The 19771-nt window shown below is 52.8% G+C and overlaps 1 protein-coding gene across 1 annotated transcript in view; it reads left to right on the top strand.

Annotated features, from left to right (window-relative positions):
- LOC123346125 (E3 ubiquitin-protein ligase TRIM39-like) overlaps nt 1–19771 on the top strand; it is a 28809-nt gene that overhangs the window by 3140 nt on the left and 5898 nt on the right. Inside the window, exons 2-5 of the mRNA XM_044983352.1 lie at nt 12236–12331; nt 13729–13959; nt 16810–16832; nt 16905–17008. Coding sequence (XP_044839287.1) covers nt 12236–12331; nt 13729–13959; nt 16810–16832; nt 16905–17008 — 454 coding nt within the window. The remainder of the gene's footprint in view (nt 1–12235; nt 12332–13728; nt 13960–16809; nt 16833–16904; nt 17009–19771) is intronic.

Genomic DNA, 19771 nt, shown 5'->3' with positions numbered 1-19771 from the left:
GTGTCACCGAACAGCTCCCCAGGAGCTCTCAGCAGCAGCTGCAGCAGCAGCCTGGGCCCTTGGGCAGAGAGGGGGAGAGAACTTGAGGGCCCAGAGAAAAGAGAAGAGTGAAATGGGGAGATTCTGCAAGGAGCTCAGGAGGGAGCTCTCGGGTGCTCCCCTGGGTGCTGTACAGTGTCAGACTGACAGGGCAGGAGCACGTTGCTGTGCCGGGTGAAGGAATCACACGCTGTCAAAGGGGAAGAGAGTCCTGGGGTATTACCGCTCTGGAGCAGTTGTAATTATGGGTGGCACATTCCCTCAGACCGAGTGTGTCCCTTGTTCCTCACTGATCCCCAGCCACATCACAGCTTCACCCTGTACAGTTAATGGGACGGCGCTGGTGTCAGGCTCCCAGCTGCTGCCTGGGAGAGGTCACATGTGAGCCTGGCAGACAGATGAGAGCACTGTGTGGATCTTGTTCCTGGCCTGAGCCTGGGGCATAGTGCAGTGATGCATCGTCCTAAGCTCCTCGCTCTCACCGGCAGGAGGGATCATTCAGAACCTTCCCAGCTATTTCCCCTCTGGCCTGTGCTCTGTGATGTGAAACTTTAGCTAAAAACACAGGCCTTGAGAAGTCCTGAGTGTCTGCAGGGAGCAGAGTGTCCACGCTCTGAGACTGGCGTCTCTGCTCCCACGCTGCCTTTGGGGCTCGCAGAGCTGAGTCTGCTGCCTTCTTCCAGGATATTTTACTGCTTGTGTATGAAAGGACGATATCTATGGTACACAGACACCAATGATGCTGCCAGGAATGACCTTGAGCGGATCACTGCAGACTACGTGGCTCTGGGAAGAAGGATAATGGAGTTTGAGGCGCAAGTGGTGTTCTCGTCCATCCTCCCTGTGCAAGGAAAAGGCCAGGGTAGAGACCGTCGAATTGTGAAAGTCAATGAATGGCTACGCAGGTGGTGTTGGAGAGAAGGCTTTGGATTCTTTGACCATGGGATGGTGTTCCAAGAAGAAGGATTGTTAGGCAGAGACGGGCTCCACCTAACGAAGAGAGGGAAGAGCATCCTTGCAAGCAGGCTGGCTAACCTAGTGAGGAGGGCTTTAAACTAGGTTCATCGGGGGAAGGAGACCAAAGCCCTGAGGTAAGTGGGGAAGTGAGATACCAGGAGGAAGCACGAGCAGGAGAGCGCAAGAGGGGAGGACTCCTGCCTCATACTGAGAAAGCAGGACGATCAGCGAGTTCTCTTAAGTGCCTATACACAAATGCAAGAAGCCTGGGAAACAAGCAGGGAGAACTGGAAGTCCTGGCACAGTCAAGTAATTATGATGTGATTGGAATAACAGAGACTTGGTGGGATAACTCACATGACTGGAGTAAGGTGATGGATGGATATAAACTGTTCAGGAAGGACAGGCAGTGTAGAAAAGCTGGGGGAGTTGCATTGTATGTCAGAGAGCAGTATGACTGCTCAGAGCTCCAGTATGAAACTGCAGAAAAACCTGAGCGTCTCTGGAGTAAGTTTAGAAGTGTGAGGTGTTGTTGTGGTGGGAGTCTGCTATGGATCACCAGACCAGAGGGATGAGGTGGACAAGGCTTTCTTCTGGCAACTAACAGAAGTTACTAGATCACAGGCCCCCGGTTCTCATGGGGGACTTCAGTCATTCCAGTATCTGCTGGGAGAGCAATACAGCGGTGCATGGACAATCCAGGAAGTTTTTGGCAAATAAATGTAGGGGACAATTTCCTGGTGCAAGTGCTGGAGGAACCAACTAGGGGCAGAGCTCTTCTGCTCACAAACTGGGAAGAATTAGTAGGGGAAGCAAAAGTGGATGGGAACCTGGGAGGCAGTGACCATGAGATGGTCGAGTTCAGGATCCTGACAAAAGGAAGAAAGGAGAGCAGTAGAATACGGACCCTGCACTTTAGAAAAGCAGACTTTGACTCCCTCAGGGAACTGATGGGCAGGATCTCCTGGGAGAATCACATGAGGGGAAAAGGAGTCCAGGAGAGCTGGCTGTATTTTAAAGAATCCTTATTGAAGTTGCAGGAACAAACCATCCTGATGTATAGAAAGAAGAGTAAATATGGCAGGCGACCAGTTTGGCTTAACAGTGAAATCCTTGCTGATCTTAAACACAAAAAAGAAGCTTACAAGAAGTGGAAGTTTGGACAAATGACCAGGGAGGAGTATAAAAATATTGCTCAGGCATGCAGGAGTGAAATCAGGAAGGCCAAATCACACTTGCAGTTGCAGCTAGCAAGGGATGTTAAGAGTAACAAGAAGGGTTTCTACAGGTATGTTAGCAACAAGAAGGTCAGGAAAAGTGTAAGCCCCTTACTGAATGGGGGAGGCAACCTAGTGACAGAGGGTACGTCTACACTACAGGATTATTCTGATTTTACATAAACCGGTTTAGTAAAACAGATTGTATAAAGTCGAGTGCACGCGGCCACACTAAGCACATTAATTCGGTGGTGTGCGTCCACGGTCCGAGGCTAGCATCGATTTCTAGAGCATTGCACTGTGGGTAACTATTCCGTAGCTATCCCATAGTTCCCGCAGCCTCCCCCGCCCCTTGGAATTCTGGGTTGAGATCCCAGTGCCTGATGGGGCAAAAGTCATTGTCGCGGGTGGTTCTGGGTAAATGTCATCAGTCACTCCTTCCTTTGGGAAAGCAATGGCAGACAATCATTTCACGCCCTTTTTCCCTGGATTGCCCTGGCAGACGCCATAGCATGGTAACCATGGAGCCTGTTTTGCCTTTTGTCACCGTATGTGTACTAGATGCCGCTGACAGAGACAATTCAGCAGCGCTACACAGCAGCATTCATTTGCTTTTGCATGATAGCAGAGATGGTTATCAGCCATTCTGTATCGTCTGCTGCCATTGTAAATTGGCAATGAGATGATGGTTACCAGTCCTTCTGTACTGTACTGTCTGCTGCTGTCATGGGTGCTCCTGGCTGAGGTCGGCCGGGGGCGCAAAAGACAAAAATGGGAATGACTCCTTGAGTCAATCCCTCCTTTATGGTATCTAAAAATAGAATCAGTCCTGCCTAGAATATGGGGCAAGTGTACTAGAGAACCACTGTATCCGAGAACCAGAGAGCACAGCCGCTCCATGTCAGATCCCACAGAAATGATGAGCTGCATGCCATTCACAGGGGGTGCCCCTGCAACAACCCCACCTGTTGCTTCCCTCCTCCCCCAGCCTTCTTGGGTTACCGTTGCAGTGTCCCCCCATTTGTGTGATGAAGTAATAAAGAATGCAGGAATAAGAAACAGTGATTTGTTAGTGAGATAAAATGAGGGGAAGGCAGCCTCCAGCTGCTATGACAGTCCAGACAGGACATTAAGCAGTGTGGGGGAGAGGAGCCCAGCATCCTGCTGCTATGATAGTCCAGGCAGTACAGAATCTTTTCTTTACACATGAAGGGCGGAGGCTGATGGAGCTCAGCCCCCTGTTGCTATGATGAAGACGGTTACCAGCCATTCTGTACCATCAACTAGAATTGACCGGGAGGCCAGCCAGGAGCACTCATGGGCTGATGTTTAGGATGGATATCTTCTCAACTGTACCATCTGCCACCAGGCTGCTGCTGCTGATGGATAGCAGTCATATTGTACCATCAGCCACCAAGGAAGGGGCGGGGCGAGGATGCTGCAGTTCACTGCTGCAGCATCGCGTCTACCAGCAGCATTCAGTAGACATAGGGTGACATTTAAAAGAGTCAAGAGATGATTTTTTTCCCTTTTCCTTCTGGGGGTGGGGGGTGGGGTAAATTGATGAGCTATGCCCTGAACCACCCTGGACAATGTGTTTGACCCTACAGGCATTGGGAGCTCAGCCAAGAATGCAAATGCTTTTCGGAGACTGCAGGAACTGTGGGTTAGCTTGAGTCCTCAGTCCCCCCTCCCTCCCTCCATGAGCGTCCATTTGATTCTTTGGCTTTCCGTTACGCTTGTCACGCAGCAGCGTGCTGAGTCCCTGCTGTGTCCTCTGTCTGGAGATTTTTAAAAAATGCTTTGGAATTTCATCTTCTGTAACAGAGCTCTGATAGAACAGATTTGTCTGCCCATACAGCGATCACATCCGTACAGTCCATGCTGGAGCTCTTTTTGGATTTGGGACTGCATCGCCACCCATGCTGATCGGAGCTTCACGCTGGGCAAGCAGGAAATGATATTCAAAAGTTCGCGGGGCTTTTCCTGTCTACCTGGCCACTGCATCCGAGTTCTGATTGCTGTCCAGAGTGGTCACAGTGGTGCACTGTGGGATACCGCCCGGAGGCCAATACCGTCGATTTGCAGCCACACTAACCCTAATCCGATATGGTAATACCGATATTTGCGCTACTCCTCTCGTTGGGGAGGAGTACAGAAACCGGTTTAAAGAGCCCTTTATATCGATATAAAGGGCCTCTTAGTGTGGATGGGTGCGGCGTTACTTCAGTTTAACACTCCTAAAATTGGTTTAAACGCGTAGTGTAGACCAGGCCAGAGATGTGGAAAAAGCTAATGTACTCAATGCTTTTTTTGCCTCTGTCTTCATGAACAAGGTCAGCTCCCAGACTGCTGCACTGGGCAACACAGTATGGAGAGGAGGTGACCAGCCCTTTGTGGAGAAAGAAGTGATTCAGGACTGTTTAGGAAAGCTGGATGAGCACAAGTCCATGGGGCTGGATGAGCTGCATCAGAGGTTGATAAAGGAGTTGGCTGATGTGATTGCAGAGTCATTGGCCATTATCTTTGAAAACTCACGGTGATCGAGAAGGTCCTGGATGGCTGGAAAAAGGCTAATGTAGTGCCCATCTTTAAAAAAGGGAAGAAGGAGGTTCTGGGGAACTACAAGCCAGTCAGCCTCACCTCAGTCCCTGGAAAAATCATGGAGCAGGTTCTCAAGGAATCAATTTTGAAGCACTTTGAGGAGAGGAGAGTGATCAGGAACAGTCAGCATGGATTCACCAAGGGCAAGTCATGCCTGACTAACCTAATTGCCTTCTATGAGGAGATAACTGGGTCTGTGGATGAGGGGAAAGCACTGGATGTGTTATTCCATGACTTTAGCAAAGCTTTTGATACAGTCTCCCACAGTCTTCCTGCCAGCAAGTTAAAGAATCATGGGCTGGATGAAAAGACTATAAGGTGGTGTGAAAGAGCCAGGCCAGTGGGGTACAGGAGTTTGGTAGAGGGCAAATATACTGGTCACTGGATGAGTAGTTTTCTGTTCCCTGAGTGACCAGAGCAGGGGCTGCACTAGAGTAATCAGGAACCTGCTAGAACCAATTAAGGCAGACATGCTGATTAGAACACCTGCAGCCAATCAAGGCAGGCTAATCAGGGCACCTGGGTTTAAAAAGGAGCTCACTCCAGTCAGGGAGGGGGGAGCCAGAGGAGAGGAAGTGTGTGAGAGGAGCTGGGTGCAAGAGGTGCAAGGAGCTGAGAGTGAGAGGGTGTGCTGCTGGAGGACTAAGGAGTACAAGCGTTATCAGACACCAGGAGGAAGGTCCTGTGGTGAGGATAAAGAAGGTGTTGGGAGGGGGCCATGGGGAAGTAGCCCAGGGAGGTGTAGCTGTCATGCAGCTGTTACAAGAGGCACTATAGACTGCTGCATTCCACAGGGCCCTGGGCTGGAACCCGGAGTAGAGGGCGGGCCCAGGTTCCCCAAACCTCCCAACTCCTGATCAGATACAAGAGGAGTTGACCCAGACTGTGGGGAAGATCACTGAGGTGAGCAAATCTGCCAAATAAGCACAGGACCCATCAAGGTAGAGGAGGAACTTTCTCACAACTGGTGTCAGAGGTGGGATTTGGTGTGCAGAGCGTGGCAGAAGAAGGAGGGCAATTAAAAAAAAAGATAGAGGGTTTATTTTTTTTTTCATCACAATGGATGACTTAGTGCGGGCACTGATACAAGCTACGGTGGCCCAGAAGGAGGCTACCCGTGTTCAGGCAGCCGCCCAACAGGAGGCAATGCGCCTGCAGCAAGAGACTAATCGCCTGCTGATGGACCAGGCTTCTCAAGACCGAGCTATGTTGTGGGAACTGGTAAACCAGGTAAAGACCCTTACAGAGCTGAACCGCAGCCCTGATGGGATGCAGATCATACGGGCCAGCCATTGGCTGCAGAAAATGATGCGGGAGGATGATGTAGAGGCATACCTTCTGGCCTTTGAGAGGACAGCCCTACGTGAGGCTTGGCCTCGAGATCAGTGGTCTGGCATCTTTGCCCCATTCCTGTGTGGGGAGGCCCAGAAGACCTACTATGATCTGCCTGAAGAGACTGCAGCAGACTACCCCCAGCTGAAAGCAGAGATCCTGGCCAGATCTGGGGTAACAACTGCAGTGCGGGCTCAGCGAGTGGAGGTCCCAGGAAAACAAAACCCCGCGGTCCCAATTGTATGACCTCATACATCTCGCACGAAAGTGGTTGCGAACAGAATCCCGGAGTCCGGAAGAGATACTAGAGGTTCTGGTCATCGACCGATACATGGGGGGGCTACCGCCAGACCTTCGTGCTTGGGTAAGCCAGAACGAACCCTCCACCTATGATGAGGTTGTTGCACTGGTAGAAAGGCGAAGGACAGCGAGGGAGCTGACCCGACCAGTTAAGGAAGAGACACCCCGGGTTAAACTAGCAGAACCAAGCCCTAGAGCTCGGGTGACTGGGCAACCAGGAGATCACAGGTGGAAAAAGAGAGGGGCTGAAGGCCCACCAGAAGCCATAAAGAGTCAGAGCATGGAGGGAGAAGAGGATCGTGATGTTAGACTGCCCAAACCGAGAGACCGGGAATGCCTAGGGCCCCATACAGATGTTATGCCTGCGGGGAGTGGGGACATATAGCTGCACAGTGTCTCAATGCTGAGGAGCCTATGCAGTGTAACCTGGGGAACTGGGCAGACCCATTCTCCCTAATCCACCTTGTGGGGTCTCACTAACCCCACATATGTACACCAGACCAGTAAAGCTAAATGGGGTAGAGACCACGGCACTGGTTGATTCGGGGAGTGCTATCACGCTTGTCTCAGGGAAGCTCGTGAAGTGTAGTCAGCTGCTGCGGGCTAAGTGTACGGGGATAACATGTGTCCATGGGACAGTTGGTTATTACCCCACTATCCCAGTAAAAATCGAGATTCAGGGGAACACTACTGAGGTAGCAGCAGGTGTAGTCCCTAAACTCCCATACCCGGTGCTCATAGGGAGGGACTTCCCAGGGTTTGGAGACTTACTCCCAGTAGGAGGATTGGAGAAAGAGGGGAACCCTGAAGTTAGTGAGGCCTCCACAGTAGACTGTCAACCCCCAGTCTTCTCTGAAATATCCCCAGATTTATTTTCCATTCCCAGACAGGGTAGAAAGTCAAAAAGGGAAAGGAGGGCAGCTAAGGCCTTGGGAACCCGAATACTGACTCAAAGCCAGAGGGTCGCTCTTGCAGGTAAGCGGACCCGAGCAGCTGAAAAGGAGGTCACCAAGGAGGGAGAAGCACCCGAGTCTGACCCCCACTCTAACGCTTCTGAACCAGTAGAGGCAACAGAGACAGGGCCCCTAGATCTTGGGCAGATTAGCCCCGGAAGAGGAAATTTTAGATGGGACCAGGCTGAAGACCCAAGGTACGACAACATTAGAAAGGAGGTGACTGAAATAGATGGGGTCCCTGTGGAAGAGAAAACCCAGGGACCAGGACCCTACTTCATAATGAAGAAGAATCTCTTATACCGGATAGCACCAGTACAGGGGCAGAAGGTACAGCAGATCCTAGTACCTCAAAAACACCAGAACACTGTATTAAGTCTTGCTCATAGTCATCTTTCTGGGGAGCATTTGAGGGTAGAGAAGACCCTGGCATGAGTCCTACGATGGTTCTTCTGGCCCGGAATACATGAAGAAGTGCGGAGTTACTGTGCATCCTGCCCGGAGTGTCAGCTGCACAGTCCTCATCCCCACCTGAGGGCACCTTTAGTACCCTTTCCCATCATAGAGGTCTCCTTTGAGCGAATAGCCATGGACCTAGTGGGACCCCTGGAGAAGACGGCTCGGGGCCACCAATATATACTTGTTGTTTTGGACTATGCTACTCGCTACCCAGAAGCTGTTCCCCTGAGGAACACAGCCTCTAAAACGATAGCCAAAGAGCTGGTGGGAATCTTTGCCCGAGTGGGGCTACCAAAGGAGATATTAACAGACCAAGGAACCCCATTTATGTCAAAGCTAATGAAGGACCTCTGTACGCTGCTCCATATACATACCCCGAGAACTTCAGTGTACCATCTGCAGACTGATGGATTGGTAGAAAGGTTTAACCGAACCCTCAAGGCTATGATAAGGAAGGTGGTAAGTCGGGACGGGATGGATTGGGACACCCTACTGCCCTACCTTATGTTCGCTATCGGGGAGGTACCTCAGGCCTCAACTGGGTTTTCCCCCTTCAAGTTATTATACGGGCGCCACCCCCGTGGCATACTAGATATCGCCAAAGAGATCAGGGAAGAGGAACCCAATGAGGGGAGAATTGTAATAGAACGTGTAATACAGATGCGAGACCGGATAGCCCGGGTCACCCCTATTGTACGGGGACATTTGGAAAAGGCACAGGAGGCCCAGAGAACCCATTACAATCACCAGGCAAAAGTACGACAGTTCCAACCAGGGGATTGGGTGATGGTGTTGGTACCCACAGCAGAAAGCAAGCTTCTGGCCCAATGTCAGGGGCCCTATGAGGTGGTTGAACCCATGGGGGAAGTAACCTAAAAGGTGCAGCAGCCAGGATGCCGAAAACAAGAACAGATTTATCACATCAACCTTCTGAAACCCTGGCATGCACAAGAGGCATGCATAACTGCCCGAAAAGACCTAACCCAGGAAAACAAGCCTTCCAAACAGGTGAAAGTGTCTCCCGATTTAGCACCAGACCAGAAGAATGAGGTATCTGAGATGATCTTCCGGAACCAAGATGTGTTCTTGACAAAACTGGGTCGAACAACCGAGACATATCACCACATCGTCACGAACCCTGGGCCAGAATAACAATGAGGCCCTATCGGGTACCAGCGGCCAAAAGGGAGGAAATAAAAGCAGAAGTAAAAAAAATGCTGGAGTTGGGGATCATTGAAGAATCCCACAGTCAGTGGTCCAGCCCAATCATGCTGGTGCCCAAACCTGATGGCACCACAAGGTTTTGCAACGACTTCCGGCGACTAAACGAAGTATCCCAGTTCGACGGTACTTGACTACCCTAGAGTGTCAGATTCCCCTTGCGGAAGATGCAAAGGAAAAGACTGCGTTCTCTACACCAGAGGGTCTTTTTCAATATACTGTCCTCCCTTTTGGACTACATGGGGCCCCAGCTACTTTCCAGTGCCTCATGGACAAGCTACTACACCCGCATAACAGATATGCTGCTGCCTACTTGGACGATGTGGTCATTCATACCCCAGACTGGGAAACCCACCTAGAGAAGGTGGAGGCAGTCCTTGATACCGTCAGGCGAGCTGGCCTTACAGCAAACCCTGCCAAGTGCGCTGTAGGGTTTACAGAGGCCAAATATCTTGGCTACGTTGTGGGAAAAGGTCTGGTAAAACCCCAAGTGAACAAGTTGGAGGCCATCCAAAACTGGCCCCAACCACGTCACAAGAAACAAGTCCGGGCATTCCTAGGTGTTTTGGGGTATTACCGACGATTTATCCCCCACTTTGCCACAAGGGCAAGCCCCCTAACAGACCTAATGAAAGCCCGTGGACCTCATCTGGTGAGATGGTCTGACGCAGCAGAGGAAGCATTCACAGACCTACGAACTGCCCTCTGCAGTAACCCTGTTCTGATAGCCCCTGATTTCACCAAGGAATTTATCCTGCAGACAGATGCATCGGAAGTAGGGTTGGGGGCCATTCTATCACAGATGGTCGGGGAGGAGGCACATTCAATTCTCTACCTCAGTAGGAAACTCCTTCCGAGAGAATAAAAATATGCAGTGGTGGAGAGAGAGTGCCTCGCCGTAAAATGGGCCATGGAAGCATTGCGCTACTTGCTCAGGCGCAGATTTGTCCTCGTGACCGACCATGCCCCTCTTCAATGGATGCAGTGGAACAAGGAGAAGAACACAAGGGTGACCAGGTGGTTCTTATCCCTCCAACCTTTCCAGTTCCGTGTGCAACACAGAGCAGGAAGCCGTCACGGTAATGCCGATGGCTTGTCACGTGTGCACTGTTTGGCATCCCAAGCTGCCCAACCCCTTGGTGTTGAGCAGGGAGGAGGGATATGTGACAGACCCAGGCCAGTGGGGTACAGGAGTCTGGTAGAGGGCAATATACTGGTCACTGGATGAGTAGTTTTTTGTTCCCTGAGTGACCAGAGCAGGGGCTGCACTAGGGTAATCAGGAACCTGCTAGAACCAATTAAGGCAGACAGGCTGATTAGAACACCTGTGGTCAATCAAGGCAGGCTAATCAGGGCACCTGGGTTTAAAAAGGAGCTCACTCCAGTAAGGGAGGGGGGAGCCAGAGGAGAGGAAGTGAGTGTGAGGAGCTGGGAGCAAGAGGCACAAGGAGCTGAGAATGAGAGGGTATGCTGCTGGAGGACTAAGGAGTACAAGCGTTATCAGACACCAGGAGGAAGGTCCTGTGGTGAGGATAAAGAAAGTGTTTGGAGGAGGCCATGGGGAAGTAGCCCAGGGAGTTGTAGCTGTCATGCAGCTGTTACAGGAGGCACTATAGACAGCTGAAATCCACAGGGCCCTAGGCTGGAACCCGGGTTCCCCCCAAACTTCCCAACTCCTGATCAGACACAGGAGGAGTTGACCCAGACTGTGGGGAAGATCACTGAGGTGAGCAAATCTGCCAGATAAGCACAGGACCCACCAAGGTAGAGGAGGAACTTTGTCACAGTCAGGGCCGGCAATAACATTTTTGCCGCCCCAAGCAAAAAAAAAAGCGCTGCCCTGCCCCTCCCTGAGCGTCACGTCGCACCGCCCAAGTCCCCACCCCCCCAGCGCCGTGTCGCATCACGCCGCCCAAGTCCCCACTCCCCCCAGCACCGCCTGACCAAACCAAAAATGACAAAACCAAACCCCGATTGCCGCCCCCTCCCAAGGTGCTGCCCCAAGCACGTGCTTGGTAGGCTGGTGCCTGGAGCCGGCCCTGGTCAGAGTGGATAGAAAGCTGGCTAGATCATCGGGCTCAATGGGCAGTGATCAATGGCTCCATGTCTAGTTGGCAGCCGGTTTCAAGCGGAGTGCCCCAAGAGTGGGTCCTTGGCCAGTTTTGTTCAATATCTTCATTAATGATCTGGAGGATGGCGTGGACTGCACCCTCCGCAAGTTTGCTGATAACACTAAACTGAGAGGAGTGGTAGATATGCTGGAAGGTAGGGATAGGATACAGAGGGACCTAGACAAATTAGAGGATTGGGCCAAAAGAAACTTGATGAGGTTCAACAAGGACAAGTGCAGAGTCCTGCATTTAGGATGGAAGAATCCCATGCACTGCTACAGACTAGTGATCGAGTGGCTAAGCAGCAGTCCTGCAGAAAAGGACCTAAGGGTTACAGTGGATGAGAAGCTGGATATGAGTCAACCGTGTGCCCTTGTTGCCATGAAGGCTAATGACATTTTGGGCTGTATAAGTAGGAGCATTGCCAGCAGATTGAGGGATGTGATCATTCCCCTCTATTTGGCATTGCTGAAGCCTCATCTGGAGTACCGTGTCCAGTTTTGGGCCCCACACTACAAGAAGGATGTGGAAAGAATCCAGCGGAGGACAACAAAAATGATTAGAGAGCTGGAGCACATGACTTATGAGGAGAGGCTGAGGGAACTGGGATTATTTAGTCTGCAGAAGAGAAGAATGAGGGGGGATTTGATAGTTGCTTTCAACTACCTGAAAGGGGGTTCCAAAGAGGATGGATCTAGACTGTTCTCAGTGGTAGCAGATGACAGAACAAGGAGTAATGGTTTCAGGTTGCACTGGGGGAGGTTTAGGTTGGATATTAGGGAAAAAAATTAACTAGAAGGGTGGTGAAGCATTGGAATGGGTTACCTAGGAAGGTGGTGGAATCTCCTTCCTTAGAGGTTTTTAAGGTCAGGTTTGACAAAGCCCTGGCTGGGATGATTTAGTTGGGGATTGGTCCTGCTTTGAGCAGGGGGTTGGACTCGATGACCTCCTGAGGTCCCTTTCAACCCTGATATTCTATGATACTCTCCACCCATCAGACAGGCAGACTAATGGCTGTTCACTGCACGCAATGTCCCTGCAGGAGAAACTCCAGGGAGCCCTGGGTCCTCTGAGGAAGGAGCTGGAGGAAGCCCTGGTGCTGACGTCTAAAGAGAAGAAGAAAACCACAGAGTGGCAGGTGGGTGTCCAGGTTTATCTCTCCCTGAGCCCTTCCCCCTGCAACTCTCCCAAGGATGAAGGAGCTGTGAAGCTCCAGGACGAGGGTATGAACCTGCTCTGGTTGCTTGCCCCATGACAGAGGCTTGGTGCCAGTAGGATCAGGCTGTGTCTCTGGTGGGGGTCTCAGCACAGCAGCTCCTGTATGTGGCAGAGGAGGGGCAGTTCCTGGCCCTAGTGAGGTGGTGCAAACTCACCCCAGTGCTCTCTGATAGGGGCAAATTCTCAATAGTGGGTGCAGTGTTTTCACTATGACACGGATCCTGTTTCCCTCCTGCAGGTGGGGCTGGTGTAGAGGCTGCTGCAGCCAGTGGGATTCAGAGGCCACCATGAAATAGCTCCACAGTGTGTCTGCAGCCTGGAGGACACAGGGATTGTTCCTTCTCCATCCTCCCCCATCTCCTCCCCCACAGTCCCTGCAGTGCATCTGCCCAGTGCCTGGGCCGGACACTAGAGCTGGGGGGAGGATTTACCCCATGGGTGAGGTTCAAAATCACTCAGCTGGCCGGGCTGGGGCTGGGCTGGGAGCTGAGCTCTTCTGAACATCGAACCCAGTTGTGGGTGCTGAGCTCTTTGCAAAGTCTGCCGCAAGGGTGCGTCTAAATTGCACCAACAAGTAGCTGCGGGCTAGTCACTGAGTCATTACCCAGGGTGGGCTTGTACAGCCCCTGCTGCTGTGGCTTCACTGCTACCAACACCCAAGCAAGCTGGAGTGTGTCGTCACCTGCTGCCTTCACTCCTCCATTGCAGTGTGGACACCCCCTGAGTCAGCAGAACCAGGGGCGGGTCAGTGTAAAGCCAGGCAGAGCTTTGCCACTTCACAGCCTCTGCTGCCATCATGTGGCCACCTCATCCCAGTCACCTGCTACTGTTACTGGGACCTTACCTGTGCTTGTCTGTAGCCAGGTGATGAACCCATGGGACACAATGTCTGTGCCAGTTCACTTGCCTTTCACAGTGAAATCCCCACAGAGAGCGTGGGATGTGTGAGGAAGACACTGGCTGGTCACTGGACACATGGGCATGGGGTGCTCAGGCAGGCTGGGTGAGGCCAAAGCCAGCTCTGACAATACCCTGGGTGCCCAACACCCATGTGTGCCCCACTCCCTTGTGTCCATCCCATGCCACCTGCAAGAACATACTGCGGCTTTACAAAGCACCCTGGACAACCCCACTATGGAACTGGCCTTATTAATTCTGAACTAAAACAAACCCCTTGTGGTACGTTTCTCAAAGTAAATATCCTTACAAACCTGATAGTGATTTAACATTCCCTGCTTCATGGATAGAGGCCCAGTCTGTTTAACTCAACATCTGGCTCACGTTTTCTCTCTGCCTTTCCTATTTTTCTATCTCCAGGGGAAAGTGAAGAACAAGAGAGAGATGATTGCAGGTGAATTTAACAAACTGCACACACTGCTGAGAGAGGAGGAGCAGCTGCTTCTGCAGAGCCTGGAGGAGGAGGAGAGGAAGACTCTGCAGAGACTACAGGAAAATGTAACCAAACTCTCCCAGCAAAGCTCCTCTCTGCAGCAGCTGATCACAGAGATCGAGGAGAAGTGTCAGCAACCAGTTGTTGAGCTGCTAAAGGTGAGACAGCATCAAAATTCTCCACCCATCCAGAATTAGAACTCAGATCCAGGGCCGCCCAGAGAGGGGGGCAAGTGGGGCAATTTGCCCCAGGCCCCAGGCTCCGCAAGGGCCCCCACAAGAACGGCCGAGGCTCCCGCCCCAGCCCGACCCCGTCTCCGTCCCTCTCCCGGAGCCTCAGCGAATCCAGCAGCGTCCCTGGACAGCTGCCCAGCGTGGCTGCGGCGGGGCCCCTGAGCTCCGCCCGGCTCCGAGCCGCGTGGTCAGGGGGCAGGGCTGCGAGCTCCAGCGGGGCCTGAGTTCCCTCCGCTCGGCCCGGAGCTCGCAGCCCCGCCCCCTGGCCACGCGGCTCTGAGCGGGGCGGGGTTCAGGCCCCGCCAGAGCCACGTTGTGCCGCTGTTGAGCGAAGCTCCTGGATGCGCTGAGGCTCCAAGTGAGGGGCCGGGGGGGGGGCAGGGAGTCCCGGGGACAGGGAGGGGGCAGAGGTTGTGGGGAGTGGTCAGGGGACAGGGAACGGGGTGGGGGTTAGATTGTGGGCATTCCGGGGTCTGTCAGGACTCAGCAGGGGGTGGATAGGGGACAGGGCAGTCAGGGCACAGGTCCCAGGGTGGTGGTTGGCTGGGTCTCTGGGGAATGGTGAGGGGGCAAGGAGCAGGATGAGTCAGGGATTCTGGGGGGGGCAGTCGGGAAGCAGGAAGTGGGTGGGGGTCGGATACGGGGAAGGGCCAGTCTGTTTGGGAGGCACAGCCTTCCCTACCCTAAAGCTCATTCAGCAATTTGAGGCTTGCAGAAGAGCCAAGCTATTAGCTTTTCCATTAGGGCTACCATCCCTTTCACTTCTCAAATGCCAAATTATAGCCTATATTTAATTTCAGTGCCATAGGGAGATTCATGTCAGGGGAGGGTAGCTTCATTTAAAATTAGCCACTGGGGGAGGGATCACATGAGAAGAGCAATATTGTACACCACCTACCTCCTTCCCAACCCTGCCAAGGGAGACCCCCCCTCTCCTACATTCCCTGAGACTCCAGAGGGGTTAATTCAGTGGTTCTCAAACTTTTATACCGGTTACCCTTTTCACATAGCAAACCTCTGAGTGCGGACCCTCCACCTTATAAATTAAACACACTTTTTTATATATTTAACACTATCATAAATGCTGGAGGCAAAGCGGGGTTTGAGGTGGAGGCTGACAGCTCGCGACCCCCAGTAATAACCTCGTGACCCCCTGAGGGGTCCTGACCCCCATTTTGAGAACCCCTGGGTTAATTTAATTTTAGCACCCTGTGTCCATTCACATGCATGTGCTATTTTGAGCATTTAAGTTTTTCACAACATAGGCTCACCCCAGATTCTGGAACAACCTCAAATGCTCAGTTGGTGGAGTATATACATAAGCTATACTAAAGACAAACCCCCAGTAACCGTATCCAGTTTGTGAGGGACCTCATGGAGCCAGTCTCTAGGATACAGATAAATGCATGGAGGTTAAGTCCATTAATGGCTATTAGCCAGGATGGGTAAGGAACGGTGTCCCTAGCCTCGGTTTGTCAGAGGGTGGAGATGGATGGCAGGAGAGAGATCACTTGATTGTTACCTGTTAGGTTTACTCCCTCTGGGGAACTTGGCATTGTCCATTGTCGGTAGACAGGCTACTGGGCTGGATGGACCTTTGGTTTGACCCAGTATGGCTGTTCTTATATTCTAACCTAAATGAACTCAAAGTTATGGAGACAGATATGAGTCAAGGAAGGCAGTAGAGTATCAGAAACCTGGAAAAATCTCTGACTGGATGGGCTCAGGCGTTTGGTCACAAGCTGAGGTGGTTCAAAAATTTTGGATTTTTTTTAAGCAGATTTTTTTTATTGTTTCTTTAAACAATCAAACACAGCAAGCAACAAATATTTGGCCACACACTTCTGAAACCTCAAACCATGTTCAGGTTTTGGCAGACTAATTTCAGCTTTTCAATTAAAAAAAAACACAACAAATTTTGAAGGAAAGCAGACATTGTCCATGATTTTTTTCTGCTTTATAAAAACCACTAGTTTTCAATCCAGAAAAAGTTTTGATGGAAAATATTTGTCCACCCCTTTTAATGAGCTTTAGTGCTTTTTAGCACTAGCTGATGCTGAGAACCAGTGATACCTTGTAAAAAAGATTTCTCAAAACTGGGTTTGTGCCGCGATGCAGAAGGTTTATTTTTCCCAGGGCCGCCTGTCGGGGGGAGCAAGTGGGGCAATTTGTGCCGGTCCCCGCAGGGGCCCCCACGAGAATATAGTATTGTATAGTATTGCAATTTTTTTTATGGAAGGGGCCCCTGAAATTGCCTTGCCCCAGGCCCCCTGAATCCTCTGGGCGGCCCTGCTCAGATCCCTGGGTCTGGATCCGAACAATTAGAGTAAATGTGTTCTGTGGTTTACTGACAAACAGAACATCCGGCTAAGGGCTCCACCAGTTCCAAAATATCCCAGTTCATGTTAGAGGGGAATTCTCCTCATGGAGACCCAGTGAGGCCATGGGAGATTAAATGGATGATACAAGAATGATACTGAGCTGAATCCATCCCTACTCTGACTCCAGAACATTGGACCCAACTCAGGCAATAAACACAGATACTGATGCGTTGGGTGCCTAGAAGGGAGAATCCTTTAGCTAAATTCCTGTCTCACCTACATAAATGAAAGAAGTGTTAATGCAAAATAGTGTACGAGATTTTACCACAAAGGAGTGAAGCCTGGGAGGGTTGATCTGTTTTCTAGATAAAAGTTTGATACCCAGAGTGAAACTCACACAATTTTATGCACATTGTGTTAATACAGAACATTGATTCTCTTTTTTTCCTTTCAGGATGTGAAAAGCACCTTGAGCAGGTGTGTTTCCTATGTTCATTGCTCTTATATTCGTGGTGGTGGTTCTGGGATGATGGGACGTTTTCTTCGTAGGAGTAAGAATATGAAACTCCAGGAACCAGAAGCTGTTTCTACTGACCTGAAGAACGTGTATAAAATTTCCCTTGACGTGGGGAAAGCACTGAAGAGATTTGTAGGTGAGTGGATTCTACTGGAACATTCAGCTGTGTTGTGCCTGGGGATCTGGACAGAGCCTGGACCCCAGGACACGCTTGCACCCAGATGACAGGCTTGGAGCTGTGATAGCTGGAGGCTGATGCGCTGAGTGCTGGGCAGTTTGCCTGCTACTTACAGCCACCTGCTGGTACTTGCCCAGGTGTCTGACCAGGCGCCGTCACTCTGACATCCTGACCCCTCCATGGCTCAGTTACTGGGTGTCCCTGAGCCAGGTGCTGTGAGGCCTGGACTGGGCCCATCGTGCTGGGAGCTGCACAGATGGGTAACGGATGACGTGTCTGTGCCTCTCTCCTGGGACATGGGAGGGCTGCGTTGTGTGGCCATTGCTCAGCACTGCCCCAGCCCCCATTAGCCAAGGCTGGCCCAGCTTTCTGAGCTGGAGGAGGGGCCAGTCTGGCTGCTATGGTCTGACCTGGGCCGTATGTTACTGGGTAACAAGCTGAATCCTACGGGCCCCTCGTCTGCTCTGAGCACAGCCCAGTGTGAGGTTGGGTCAGTGGTTTGCTGCTCAGTGAGTGAGACTCACTCACAAGAGTGTGACCCTGTCACAACGGCTGAGCGTGAGCTGCCCCCATCCAAACCCCTCCCACAACCCCAGTGCGGAGACCCGGGGCAAAGGCAGAAACCTGACAGCGAGAAGGGACAGAGAAGAAGCTAAGGCAGAGGAGAGGAGGGAGGGAAGGTTCAGTGAGCTCGCTCTGTGGTAGTTGAACTGGCCCATTCCTCCTACCCCCCCCCCCGCTCCTCTCCTCCCCCCCCCCCCCGCCAGCAGGGATCAGTCGAAGGGGCCAAGCTGGGTGTGTCTCTCCCGGCTGATGAGGCTGCACAGTCTGTGCCGGCTGCAGGGCCAGGATCTCAGGGCTCCGGGGAGCAGGAACCCCAGGCTGTGGGGGAAGCAGCTTCCTGTCTGTGACTGTCTGGAGCCAGCACATCCCGGCTGGGCTCTGGGCCATTCCACACCCTGGCCCCTGAGCCTGTTGGGATCCTGAGCCAGTCAGCTCAGTGCCTCGTTCTAGGGGATCACCAGCCCCTGGGGAGCCTCCTGTCAGCCCCCCAGAAGCCCCTTCCTGGGCAGGGTCCCAGGCCCTGAGTCACTCGCTGGCTGCTCCAGGCTGGCCAGGCCCAGGGTCTCCAGCAGGGCTGTTGTGCTGGCACCGCGCTCGCTGCCAGAGCTCCCAGCCCCTGACCCAGCCCGGCCTGTTGTCCCAGTGCTGACCCCTCCCCTGCAGGTGGGGACGCTGCTGCTCTCAATGGCTGAGCCCCTCTCTCTGCCGCTGCCTCTGCTGCTGCGCTTGGAGGCTCAGCACGTGCCAGGGTCAATGCGGCGCTGCTGGGGCTGCTCCTTCCCTCGGCACCTGGGCTCTCTGTGTCTGGGGCAAATGGCGGGTGAGTGGGCAGGGACCTGCTCAGAGACACACGCCCTGAGCTGCACCCAGAGGGCAGAGACCAGCCAGGGCTGGGCAGCAAAGTGCCACCCTGCTGAGACTAACCCTTTCCTTTCCCCCGCCCCAGCAGCCCTGGCCACTCAGTGCCACTCGACTGCCTGTGCTCTGACCCCAGGGACCCGGGTTCGGCAGCTCAGGGGAGTCTCTGGGTAAATGTGTGGGGCAGAGTAACCAGGGCTTCCTGTGCTTCAGGGTCCCCGTGTGCAATGGGGAAGGCCCCGCACTGTCATGCAGACCTTAGGGGCTGGGCAGTGAGTGTTGTTATTGATACCATCCTCAGCCATTTCAGGGTATCTTGGCAAGTTTCTTGCCTCAGTTTACCCTCTTCAGCACTCCTTAAATTACGCCCCACAGTCCAAAATATCTCAGAGAAAAGTCCCCTCCTGGGGTCCACTCTGAGTCCAAGTAAATCCCGAAATATAATCTTTTCCCTCACTCTGCTCCAGCCTCCAGCTCTCACTGCAGCTCCTCACTGTCCTCAAGTCAGGAGCCCTCAGTCCTTCCCAGACCTGGGCTTGGATTAGTTTCCATCATGGAATCAGACGACTCCAGCCCTCCCTCCTGGAGCTGGGTCATTTCAGACTGTGCCTTTATTCTCTGCATCCACTTTCTCCAGCCAGGGGCAGCTCTCCAGGGTTCTGTCCTGCTCCAGCTGCTGCTGTCATTGTCATCTCTGGCAGCTCCTCCCCCTTAGGGGAGCTCCTCTGCCTAGGACAGTGGTCCCCAAACATTTTTGGTCATGTCCTTCCTTAGCTGGTTTGCGCCCCAACCGTGAGAGCTGCTGTCAAGAGCTGGGCCAGGAACGGGGCTCCAGTTGGGGCCAGAAGCTGGGGGCCGTGGCTGGGAGTGGACCTGCGGTTGGGGCCGGGAGTTGGGGGCTTCAGCCCGGGGCAGAACCATGTTTGGGGCTGGGGCTGCAGCTTGGTTCTCAGCGTGGAGCAGGGCCGGGAGTCGGTGGCTGAAGTCGGGGCCGGAGATGCAGCTGGGGCTGAGGGTGGGGCCGGAGTGGAGCTGGGGGCAGAGCAGGGCTGGGTGACGTTCCCTTCCTGCCACCCATGGGAGCTGGTCCACGCCCTGTCAGGCCCCCCAAATGTTCCTACACACCCTCTAGGGGGGCACGACTCACAGTTTGGGGAGCACTGCTTATAGCCCCTTCCAGGCTCCTTGCTCTGTGAGCTCTCCTGGGAGCTCCTCTCCTCAGCAGCTTCCTGTCCCTGGGATCCCTTCAGCTGAGCCCTGGTAACCCTTTATCAGCCTCATTAGCTGTTTCGCTGCCAA

This window comes from Mauremys mutica, chromosome 12 (genome assembly GCF_020497125.1).
Source record: "Mauremys mutica isolate MM-2020 ecotype Southern chromosome 12, ASM2049712v1, whole genome shotgun sequence".
NCBI lineage: Eukaryota > Metazoa > Chordata > Testudines > Geoemydidae > Mauremys > Mauremys mutica.
This window is presented reverse-complemented; position numbering and strand designations above follow the sequence as displayed.